The sequence below is a fragment of the Larus michahellis genome, chromosome 3 (assembly GCF_964199755.1).
Source record: "Larus michahellis chromosome 3, bLarMic1.1, whole genome shotgun sequence".
Lineage (NCBI taxonomy): Eukaryota > Metazoa > Chordata > Aves > Charadriiformes > Laridae > Larus > Larus michahellis.
This window is the reverse complement of record NC_133898.1, coordinates 80,925,193-80,938,091: the sequence shown is the minus strand read 5'-3', so window position 1 is coordinate 80,938,091 and position 12,899 is coordinate 80,925,193. Positions and strand designations below refer to the sequence as shown.

At 37.7% G+C, this 12,899-nt stretch overlaps 1 protein-coding gene across 2 annotated transcripts in view; it reads left to right on the top strand.

Annotated features, from left to right (window-relative positions):
- The window catches only part of CDC40 (cell division cycle 40), a 43,565-nt gene that overhangs the window by 14,076 nt on the left and 16,590 nt on the right, over nucleotides 1-12,899 (top strand). For both annotated transcript variants that reach the window (XM_074580955.1, XM_074580956.1), the window contains 3 exons: nucleotides 9,377-9,460; nucleotides 11,448-11,587; nucleotides 12,213-12,309. In XM_074580955.1, the coding sequence (XP_074437056.1) occupies nucleotides 9,377-9,460; nucleotides 11,448-11,587; nucleotides 12,213-12,309 (321 nt within the window). The remainder of the gene's footprint in view (nucleotides 1-9,376; nucleotides 9,461-11,447; nucleotides 11,588-12,212; nucleotides 12,310-12,899) is intronic.

Sequence of the window (12,899 nt, the reverse complement as noted above, 5' to 3'; positions counted from 1 at the left end):
CATTGTAAGATTTCATTTCTGTCTTAAACTTGACTGCAAGAGCTTGTCTTGCAAACATGAATCTTTGTTTTCAGATCAAGTATCACTTTATATTCTTCAAATTCAGTCTGTTAGGCAAGTTGTGATACTTCCTGTGTAAACTTAGTGTCACAACACTCAACTCTCTGCACAGACCTGTGTCTTTCTTTATTCGTATTTACATTCAAAATACTACTCCCTGCAAACTATCATGCCTCAAAATCACCTCCCTACACACGAGTCCTCTTAAATTCATTAAGGCTTTATTCATGCATGAATTTACTTACTGCATTCTGTGATGGACGAGATTGGAACTTTATTGCTAAATCTGTGGGAGCCATGTATTACAGTGAAACCTGCCTGAAATCGGAGACTATAACATCCCCAGTTTCTCTTCGTATTTGGGTTTTATTAGAGGTTTTCCTGTAAATGTTAAAAACTTAAATGTATTTAAGACAGTTGTTTGGTTTTTTTTCTTTACAGTTTTAGCTAGTAGGTACTTTTCACTGAGTTGTTAGGATATGGAATATAAGCAAAATGCCAATATTAAGAAATGGATGTCTAGTTCCGTAGCATAACTTTTACGTACTTGACTGCAATTTTGATGTTAGAACTTGACAGACAATGCAGGTAGGAGCCTATTCAGGATCCGAATAGACAGATTAGATTTTGTTCTGTGAAATTAAGTGTTGCGTTGTGTGGGTTGTGTATTTTGGGGTGTGTGTGGTGTAAAATAGATAATGGAAAAAAGAGTCTGTAGGCATATAGTGTTTGGTTTGGTGGGGTTTTTTGTTAAATTTTATTTAGGGGAAGATAGAACTAGTGTGTCTACTCAAAGCTCCTGCTATTGCTCTATATCATCAGCGTACAGCAACTGCCTTGAAAGCTGTATTACAAGAGAGTATAAAAATATGTTTTTAAGACCGATAACATTGGCAAATGTGCAACTATCATATTTGGCTTCCTAGAAATGTACAATAGATAATGATCTGGATACGGTGAAAATGGAATTATGAAAAGGCTGAGATAGGCAATTTAAACTACAAGAACAAGCACTGAGAAGCTGAAGCTGGAGCTAGAAGATGCAGTAAATGAGCATGATGCCCTGGCTCACTAGGGCACTCCTTTAAGTTGTCAGAAAGTTGCCTATTGAAAAATTCAATGCTCTCTTTTCCATTTGGAAGCAGGTAGTAAATATCTTCTCGGAAAAGACCAGGTATAAAACCGCAAGTATAATTGCTAGGCGTAAGTCTAAGTCATACATGTTTTTAATGACTAAGTCATAACATATTGGAAGAACAGAGAGTAAACCTCTTAATTAAAAGCTTCAGATCTTGAGACCTCTGGCCTCTGTTAGGCTGTTTAGCTAAGGCAGGAGGTCTCAGACAAATCTGCAATGGCTAGCATGTAGATAAGCAGTGACTATAAATGAAGGACAAGCGTGGTAGGAGAGAGAGGGGGTGGTAAATGAGATCATGTATCCAAAACAGCTCAACTGCTGCAGAGTCTTTCAAAAAAAAAAAATAGTTTTGTGTATCTTAAAAGTTAATAGTTAATATATATTCAGAAAACCCAGATATTTTTGGCAAACAGTCTTTCTCATCTGCTTCTCTTGCAGTAAATATTTACTGTCAAAAGTACTTTTTCCTTGTGATGCTTGGATAGCTCAGAACATTCGTGCTGCCATTGACTGAGGGTCCTTCCAGCCCTTTATTGTATTAGACAGGGGGGCAGCAATGAGCAATGGGCATCTAGTGAGGTGTAGAAGAAAGAAGCAGGTGAATAGTGATACATCTAAATACTATTTTACAATGTGTAGTCTCAACCAAGGGCAAGGTCTCTATTAATTTTCAGTGAATTTGTTGAGTTTGTTTGGGTTTTCTTTTTGACACATTTGTCCATCTGCTTCTTGAACCCATGTAATTTTTCTGTGTATGTAGTAACCTGTTGCAGGCAATTCTGCAGCTTACCAGCACCTTGTGTGAGGAAGTACATCTGTTTTGAACTTGGAGAACTTAAGAACCTTCTAGTTTGACTTGATATCCCCTAGTCTCTTGCGTTGCTCATGACACCATGAGCAGTCATTTCTTATTCATCATTTCTGTGTCACTCATAATTTTATAGATCTTGGCCATAACTTAATTTCAGTCTGCTTTTTATCCACCTGAAAAGATCTGGACAGTCTTCCTGTTCCTCTGTTGCAGCCTTTCCCTGCCTATGGCTGTGCTTGTTTATCTTCTGTGTCTCTGCTAGTTCCACTGTATCGTTCCCGAGATGAACAGCAAAGCAGCGCGCAGCTTTTAACATGTCGTCTCACCGAGAATTTGTTCTGTGGCTTATGAGAGGCTTTTTCCCTTCAGTTTCTAAGAATTCTTAACATTGCGTGTTTCTCTACGGCTTTGAGTAACTTCGTAAAAGCTACTTGCTCCCTTATTCCAGATCGTTTATCAATATGTGGAACAGCATGGATCTTCCAGCAACTTTCCTGTGCTGTGGAAACTAACCATTTATTCTTGCCAGTGTTTTAATAACTTTTAATCAGTTGACCATGTAAAGATCTGTGGGTTTTCTGAAGTGTCCTTGAGGCACCCTGTAATCAGTCTAACTTGGTTTGGTAAAGGTATCCAACATCAACCAAGCTTTGCTCATTCACGTGATTGTCACCTCAGAAATATTCTGGAGGTTTTGGCATTGTAATTTGCCTGTACAGAAAGCTGTCTTGTCTGCTCTGCTGCGAGATATAATGCTCATCCAAGTGCCTATTCGTTGTTTTCTTTATTATAGTTTCTACTGCTTGAAACTTCTAACCATACAAATGTCTGTCTGGTTGACCTGAAGTTCCTCAGTTCTCCTCTGAAGCATCTTTTGAAAGTTGGCATTGTATTTAATACGTTCCATTTCTGTCATATTGAGGCAATATTAAGTGAGAGTTTTTGCACTGTGGTTCGGCTTTAGATCTCTTGGATGACTACCATCTGGTCGCAGTGTTTTGCTTCTATTTACTTGATTCTTTAGTCTCCTGACATTTCACTTTAAGGTAGATATTTTGTCATGTTACCCATAAAGAAAGGTTCTGGTATGGGAGCCTACCCAAGCTCCTCCATGGTGAACATGTGCTCTCTCTTCATTCCTTGGTCATCTGTTGGCCCACATGCTCTCTGGTATGCTTTCTGCCCCTGCAGTTTTTGACAAAGGACAAGTGTCAGTGTCAGTTTCTATACCTTATGTGATTTGCTCCTTGCTTTTTCTGGGGTTTTTTGCATATTTTTTTTTGGGGGGGGGGTGGGGGGGGGAAGCTGGAGTGGCTGCCTTACTGTAGTATTTACTTTGTCTGCTAGAATTTGTTCTTTGTATTTTTCACATTTGGATGCAATTTTTGAAGAATAGTTCCTTATTTCTAATAGTTTCTCTTTACATACTGTTCAATTGGGCTCACTTCCTTCTGGTGTCTTTAAAGTCATCTTTTAATAGCTGGCAGGCATTAGCTCTTTTTCTCCTACGTGGTGTCTTTGAAGTGTCCCTGCATTTGGAAAAGGCTTTAACCCTTTGGTGCTCACTTTCTGGTCCTTTTTAAAATCTTCTTTACTTAATATAGCTGTTTTAAGACTGAGATCGTTGTAGTAAATGTTTTTACAGCTTTCTTTGCTTCCTCAACACTGTTGATTTATACTGCACTATGGTCATTGCTAAAATGGGTATCCTTAGAAAAAAAATCTTAAAACTAAGTTTCCTGCACTGCTTAATTGCTTTTTTTCCATATGACTCTCTAACATGACTGCTTCATGGTACAAGTACATTGTGTAAAAAATGCTGTTTTCATCACATTGGAGTGTGAGATTTGCACAGTCTGCTACAAGGAGGTGACTAAAATATGTCATTATTACTGTGCTTCTTTCCCAAGCACATGTTTAATCTCTGCTACCATTTCATGGTTGTTGCGTCTTCTGGCTGAACGGTCAGTAAGGGAGTCTTGGCAACTGGACTCACCACTACTTAAACCTGGAATTTCAATCCAGAGGATCCTTTAATGGTGGTTTAGACTGTTAACTTGTTAATCTGATCTGTCTTTAAGCTTTCTGTAGCATATAGAATGTTTTTCCCCCACTGGTATGACCATTTTATTTCTGTATTCTTTCTACCTGGTAAAGAATGAATTCTACCCAATTATGTCAGTATTGTCCAACCAATTACATTAGTTTATGAATTTAAAACAAGATCTTCCTATTTCACTATGTATTATTTTTAGCCTCTGCTATTTTTTATGCATGCTTGGGTTTTTCATTTCCCTGCCCTCAGTTTAAATAGGATTCTGTGCTTGTTGCTATCCCCGTTATCTGAGGTTTCAGATTTCTGTGCTACCTTTTGCTTAAGGATATGGCTTTTTTGAGATAGTGTGTCATTCCAAATTGCTTATTTTTCTTTACCTATTGGCTATCCCCAACTATTCCATCAAAAAAGCACTCTTTGAACCTTCTCAGTACCAATAACCTTTTAAATCTACCTATCTCAGTAAGGTTGCCTTCATTCCAGGAGTTTGGAGAGATAAAGTTGATGCAGGCCCTGGAGATGTTTTCCACATTAGGGTTAAGATCTGTAGCTTCTCTTTGCAGTAAACAACCTCTTGAAAATGAGCTGCCCTTCTAGAATGTATTTTATACAAATTCACAAATACCATAGCATAATTGAGTCACTTTTGTACTGTCTCTCCGTCCGTGAAAAACTGAGGAAGAGCATGCCAAATGCAAACCTCGTGTCTCTGACAGATCAACCAGGCCTCAGCTTCTTTATCAAGAATGTGTCTGTGATACCAGTGTTTGGAAGCAGTCAATCTTAGACTGCTCTAGTCATTCTCTTTTTTTTTTTTTTTTTTTCTTTTTTTTCTTCCTAGACCCTGGATTCTTAAGATGTCATTTCATCCTTGACCCCCAAGAGGTTGCAAACCCGTGTTATTGTGAAGGCAGACCTGCTTCTCTTGTCTTTCAGACTCCCCAGAAGGAGTCAGGGGATATTCAGGTCCTGTATCCACAAACAACAGCTTGAAATCCGTGATCTAGTCAGATCTCTTGAGTCAGAATTGCTTCAAGGTCATTCCTATTTTTATACTATCCTGCATGGGTTTAAAACCTACATAAATGTTGTTGTTGCAGTTTTTTCACGAGTGTAATAGTTGAGATTTTATTGATACTACCCTGAACCTTTTGTGCTGCAAATTTAAACTATTTCTTATATTCCCTTCAGCATTCCTATCAAGCCATGGGTCGTTGTTGTCTCTAATGTTTCACATATTGAAACTACCTTTGGTCCATCAGTTTTTCACCTTCTGTCCTTTGTCTCTTTTTAGACTGACAAGCATGTTTCTTCAATCTTTTCTAGGCTTTCCCCCACCCCCAGTATTTTATTATTATTGTTACTCTGAATTTTCTTTAAAATACATTGCTTAGAACTGGACGTGCTAATCTAGATTAGGCCTTGCCAGTGCTCTTCCATGTTTTATATAGTTTTTCCTTTGCAGTAAATCTCAGATTTCTTTTTTCTTTTTTTCTCATTGATGTCAGATACACTTAATTAGTCTATCAACACCACTACCCTTGCAGCCTGTATTATTTTCCACCGTACCTAATCAGTTGTTTATTTTTTTGGTATTTGTCATTCAGCATGTCTTTTCAAGTGAAATATTTCACACTTGTTTTTGGTGTCAGCTGCAGGTTTTACACGTATGTGATGCTTTGCTGATGGCATAATCCATAAAAGTATTGAATAAAATAGTCCAGGCAGGCCATTTTATAATCTTGTATAAGATCTTCCCCCAGTTTGGTGGAAAGCCATTAATAATTGCTCTGTGAGAGCTGGACATTTTTTTTAATTGGAAATCAGTTTTGCATCTGCAGTTATAGGTAATCTACCCTATTTTGTATCCATTGATGTAAGGCAATCTTCTTATATAATTTTCAGCTACTAAAGAGAAGGCTTTCTCTCTGGAAAAACCGATTTCTCTTCACAATCTATTATGATGTAAATGGCCAAAAGCTTTACAAGCATTATTTTTCTAATGTTGTCCTTGGAGCATGGCTAAAAAGACTAGGAGGTCCTAAAATACAAACACTTGTTTATTCTTTTGTATCTGTACTCTCAGCAGAAGCAGTCACTTTTCTTGAAAAGACCCTTTTGAGCTCTGTTTAAAGAAAAAAAAAAAAGACAGTATACTCTCCTTAATTATATGTGCATATATAAATTTTCAGTGTCGAGTGGAATTACAGATTTTTTAGATGCTGCACACAAACTGTTCATGAATATGGTAGAAAAATAATTTCACAGCTATTACAGCATCAGTACTTGTCGTCAGTGGACTGCTTCATTCATGCAGCATTTAGTATTTTTAAATTCTCTCCGTCACAAGATATTAGTGTCTTATTAAACAAGAAACAATCTCCTGTCCATGTATCTCAAAGCTCTTTTTGAGTATTCAGTAACTTGGTTATATCAGGATTACTTCATCAGTAAGACTGGTATTTTAAGAGCTTAAAATGACTCTGGCTTGGAAATAACATTTCTGTGTTTTTTTCATCTACTCATGTTACATGCAACACCTGCAGTCGCTATTACCTCTTTCAGTTGTAGGCGCTTTATTCTCTCATTACTTTGATCCTGCGGAGAGGCCAGTGCAGTTGGAATGGGTCAGTCCAGCTGCCTTGTTCCACATACCTGAGCTACCTTGGGTCTCTGTACGCCGCATTGCACAGTACGGTGTAAACATACCTTAATTAGCTGTCTTTCTGGAACGCACATCAAAGTCTGCTTATTTAACCAACCATTTTCAGAGGCACTGAAATTATGGATGTAGGTGGAATTGTACCTTTCCTTGCTAAAACGTAGCGTGAAATATCTGCCTCCTAAATACAACTGAAGGAGACGTAGGAGTCAGGGCACATTATATGGCATACCAACTGAGTAGGATAAAAGCAAGCTGTCTTTTGCAGCTGCGTTTCGGAGTCCCAGCCAGAAAGAAAAGATTCTCTTTCACATATCCACTAGAAAGTAGAAATTGTTCCGAGCTTTGCTATGAGAATGATGCTGGACCAAATTCAACCCCTGTAAGAAGTCTCCGCTTCCACGGGAAGCTGTGCTCAGCCCTGGGGCCCTATTCATTAGAATACTGTCCCTCTTTTACAACTACCAAGCAAATAGAGTCCCAGAGACTGTGTCAATACAGTTGGAGGACAAGTAAACCACTGTATTGATTTTGACATAAATCCAAAGTATTATCTCTCTGCTGTTAACAGAAGCCTTATAGCTTGGAAAATAAGTCATTGAAATAGTGGCTTAATAAAAGCGGCAGTTAAATTAGTGAAAGTCTAATTGCAGTGTCTGCTCAGTTTGGTTATCCATGGAGGTAAATCCTAATAACAGCCTAGAATACCTAAGCCAAACAACAAAAAAGGTTGTAGTGGGAATTTGTATTTCATAAGAGGTCATTGGTATATATGTCTCTCCCTGTATCACATTCAGGGAGCATCTGGGCATATGTTGTTCCATGACTGGGTCTTACCAGCTTTGAAGCTCCAGAGTTGGTCTGCATATGGATTGCTCCATTTGTGTAGGAACACTTGCTGTGTTCTTGGAATGGCTCTTCCACTAATTTCAATAATAAATTTTTTTTCAGCGTCTAAAAATAAATGAACTGGACCATCATCTAGGACAGTAGTCTTTCTGAGAAATGGTTGGGAAGATGATCTCCTTTGGCTATTGGGATGATGTTCATAGGTTCTCAACTTGTGCAAACCCAAGCGCTTTCATGGACCATTGGTCTCTGTGGTGGCCTGGGTAATCTCCCACTGTTCATGGGAGTCTCTGTGAATCAACAAAAACATAAGAATTAGACTGAATGCTGTAAGATTTCTTTGATTTTGTGTGTGTGATTACTTTTCCCAGTGATTTCATATCTTCATTGCTTCTCCACCCCCCACCCCCCCTTTTTTTTTTTCCCTTTCTGATACAGAGAAATTCTCATTGGGTCTTCAAGGGACATTTTGTCACTTGAATAATATTTAATAAAAATTGGTGATATGTCCACCAGGGTGCAGTCTTTCCAAAAAAAAAGCCATGGTGGTCAGTAAATGTTTAGTGCACCTGTTCCTTGGAAACTAGATGAGTTTATTTGTCTCTTATTCTCATAAGATCATGCTATCCACTTCAGGAGAAATGGAGAAAAACTGTAAGATATGCATATTAAAATTAGAACCTCAGTATCAAAAATTGTAAATATCCTCAATATCTATGAAATGCTGATACGTTTTATAAATTATTTATAAGAGTAAATCCAGCAGTTTTTGTTGTTTGGCTTGGAGTTTTTTTAACGAGACTGAATAGCTGTAATCAGGAAATGAAGAAGTGAATACTTAATTCTTTTAAAAATAAAAGGCCATTGCTGCTGCCTTTGATACTATCCACGTTAGTTAAAGCAACTGCTTTCAAGTTGAAGGAACAGGCTTTCACAACTCTGGCAGGAGGAGGATTAAATAATTTCTGCAGGGAGAAACAGGATATGCACAAAGCCCTAGAAAACTTCATTTGCTTTTATTTTTTTTTTTCCCCTATCTCTGTCCTCTTCCTTCCAGCTGCTGCCATCCCCAGGACTGCCAGAGATGAGTAGCGCTCACTTTGACCCAGCAGAGGTAGTGGGCAGGGGCCAGAGGCTGCTGCAGAAGCCGGAGGGTTCTCTGTGTGCAGCAGCATGGGGCTGGTTTCAGCGTGACTTACTGCCTTTGCAGACCAAGGAACAGTGCCCCGAACTAAAGCAGCATCTGTTTAAAATCACATGTCACTAACAATAAGATTTTGAGCTAGTCTTTTCCCTTATGCTGTGTTACAAGAAGAAGAGGTTGCTATGGCATTTCAAAATCTCGTGTTTGTATAACAGCAAACTGCTCTGAATTCAGTGCTGACCTCTCTTGGAGCAGGGTGTTGGGCCAGGGGCCTCCTGAGGTCCCTTCCCACCCTCCTGAGGTCCCCCCTCCACCATTCTGTGACTTTGCTCCCCGTGACTACGCTCCCTTTGTGTCTTATGTTAACTGTTGCCTATTATATTTATTTACTTCTCTGTTTTGTGCAAATTTAAGCATTCTGGCAGCAATGCATACTCAAAGACCTCATGGTAATGAGTAGTAGTTTTGTAATAATACTAATACTCAGGACTAGTGAAAACTGGATGGGATTTCAAAGTGTCAACCTTTCCTCATCCCTAGCTCCTTGAGAGCCAACAGGAAAAAAAATCACTGAATATGGAGGGGGGGGGGAAATAAATGCTATACAAAACTAAAAAACTTGATATAACAGTATTTTATTTCTCCTCTTGTTCTAGGTTATGCATTAGATCCCTCAATAGATAACCCTGAAGTTGCTACCAAATATATTGGTTCAGTAGAAGAAGCTGAAAAAAATCAAGGTAAATAACCCAGAATGTCATATAAATTACTTGCAACTGATGACAGTTACTGTTTCTTCACTAAGAAATGGAGTAGGTGTTGGCAAAGGAATGAATTATGAGAGACTTACCTATGTCCAAAGACAATAAAAGATGTGTTCCAACTGTAATGTGAGGAAGGAAGAGAGCTATTGGGGGGCTTTGTTTTCCTGAAATAGCAAATATTTCCGGCTAGGATTTGTAATTGGAACCTAGCATGTGCCATTACATGAATAGAATTGATCTGTATATTTGAAACAGAGCTTTTTGGTCTTCCTAAATTCTGTCTTAGCTAAAATTGTCATATGGCTGTATTAGGATACTTGTATGTTGGGCTAATCACCTTACCTGTGCTACTCGGTAGCAAACTGATCGCTCTGTATGCAGCCTCTAGTGTACTGTTGGGAATTGCATGTTATCGCTGTTTAGCAGTGTTAAGCTGTTTGGGTTATTTAGAAAAGAAAAAGCATTGGAAGGTTGCCAAATGGTAAAGGCATAGCGTGCCACTGGGAGGATCGACTACCAGAGGCATGGGGTTTGTAATTAATATTTTGATGCAAGATATTTAACACTCAGAATGACTTATTTGCATTGGAAAACTCTATCTGTGTAAACTTTACAGTTATACTTTCCCTTGCATGTCTTTTTTCTAACATCTTATTCACATGTGTATACAAAGGTTCTTTATTTCTGTGTCCTCTTCCATGGAATATATCTGAGGTTCTTTCCTTCCGAAGTAGGTTAAAGAAAATAGACTTATTTTGGTATAGCAGCTACAGGCATTAGACAGAATGGCTAAGATGAAATCATTTCAAAAATTAAAAAATAACCTTTTCATAATGGAATTTTAGTAATTTATTTTAAGAAAACTTCATTAATGTACGAGTCCATCATGTGTCACTACTTAAATTTTTACATTGCCTATTTCCCTTTGTTTATACAAAGCTCTTTTGGGCTCTGTTGCACTAAGTATTACTGATGCTCTAGGAAAACATTGTTTGAAAATTACACATAATTGCATATACAACCTTTTGAAAAACTTTTAAGTCATTACTGTAACATCTTTTAACTTCATTTTCTTTTTTTTATCCCATGTCTATATTGCTTAATAGTTTTGACAAATGAAATTCTGAGGGCACAGCATTTGTGGAAAGCTAGCATTTATATGAAAGGACAAGATAGTGAGTGGTTGGAGGTAGATGACTCTGTCAATGGGAACAGACTTATTAGTAAGGCCTGTAGCGATAGGACAAGGCGTAATGTTTTTAAACTAAAAGAGGGTAGATTCAGACTAAAGGATGAAATTTTTTACAATGAGGGTGGTGAAACACTGGGAACAGGTTGCCCAGAGAGGTGGTAGATGCCCCATCCCTGGAAACATTCAAGATCAGGTTGAATGGGGCTCTGCGCAACCTGATCTAGTTGGAAGATGTCCCTGCTCATTGCAGGGGGGTTGGACTAGATGACTTTTAAAGGTCCCTTCCAACCCAAACTATTCTATGATTTTATGGCATTTTACTAAATTAAAATACACGGTTGGGGTTTTGGGAGACTTGTCTTATTTTGGGGTTTGGGGTTTTTTTTTTTTAGAAACTGAGAGGTGAGGAGGATCAGAAGCCAATTGTTAGGACTCTAGTCTTTCAAACACTGCACTGTTTAAAGTATGAAAATTGATGTATTCGTACAGTCTGCAGACTTATTGTTAAAAATGCATGGGTACACGCATGGGTAAATTAACAAACCATGACACACAGTTTAAGTGGTTCCTCTGTTACTGTACATAATTAGCTGTGTTCGTAGTTAGAAAAGTTAGTGATGCTTTGGCCAATTTTGCTCAAACATTTTTTCGATTTTGCTGTGTATTGGAAGGAGTGGTGGTGGTGGTTTTTTCTTTTACACTGGCTATGATATGACCTATGATGTTGTATTCTGTGTTAGCATCTAGGCAGTGTATTGTTTCTTTCTTCAGGTTTAACAGTGTTTGAAACAGGACAAAGGAAAATTGAAAAAAGGAAGAAATTCAAGGAGAATGACGCATCTAATATTGATGGTTTTCTGGGACCATGGGCAAAGTATGTTGATGAAAAAGAAGTAGCCAAACCATCGGAAGTAAGTATTGCTCTAATACAATAGATACAAATTGTTAGTACGTTGCAGTGGCTTTAAACAGCGATCCAGCTGCACCCGTAGTTTTTCCAAGCAGAAGGTCCACGCTATGCTTTAGGGTGATAGAAGCATTTCAGGTGATACATCCAAATAAAGTGTTCCAAATATTCTGCGTTCAATTATTTGCAGGACTGTTTGGAAATAAAATTAATTGCATCTGTGTGCAGTGTGTGGAGTCTAATTAAAAGATGTTTATAAACAGAAGTAGTTTGAAAAGAACTGAAAGTAAAAGTTTTTTAAAAAAGAAAAAAAAAATAAACAGAAAAACAATTACCCCCCCAAAAAAACCTCTCTAACCAACATATATCCTTTTTGTTCAATTGATGTTGCTTGGCTGTAGTCTACAAATAAAAGATAATATTTAATTCTTTTAAGTGTACATAGCTATTTAAATTATTCTGGTTTTGATAAAGGTATTCTCTTTATTGATATTTAGAAATATTTCTAATCTCGTTTAGGAAACAAATGTGTTCTTAATAGTAAGTAAACAGTAATGCAGTTCTGGATTTTGTTATGTGATTCTGAACGCTGAATTTTTAAAAGTCAAGATCATGTTTTATTTTTCCAGGAAGAACAGAAAGAGTTGGATGAAATAACAGCTAAGAGGCAGAAGAGAGGAAAAGTAGAAGATGATAAACCTGGAGAGGAGAAGACTATATTACATGGTAATGGCATCTTTCTGCCTGTTCTCATTTTCTTGCTCACTGTGTTTTCTTGCCTGCTGCGTTAATTAGTAAGGATGGCAGACAGCCTCAGCAAAACTGCTGAGGCACCTTGATGTTTCTGTATTGGAGATAATAGCGCTCACGGGCATAAGCGTAAAGGACAGGGAAAGAGATAAACTTGGACTAATTCCACTTCATACTGTGAATAGCAGCGTGGAAATGTCATCTTTCAGGGTACTGTTTTATTTATTTATTTTTAATGGTACTAGATGCATATATCCATTTCCTACTTTACAGAGCAAACATTTTAAAGTTATGAGTTTGGCTTAGTTTCAACTTCAGAATTACTGCAGTTTTATGTGTCAGTACTTTCATCAGCAGGTAGTGCTTTGAGTTATGGCTTACATACAATTTAGAAAATCACTTGGACTTTATACTTCCTCAATTCTTAATGTAAATGTTCTTGCTGTCATACTATGAATAATTGTGTGTCAAATAATCATCCTGTGGAAGCCTATAGCATGTGGTACCTGCAAAGAAAATGGTTTCCTAATTAAGTAAAATTAAGAGATTTCTGGATACTATTATTT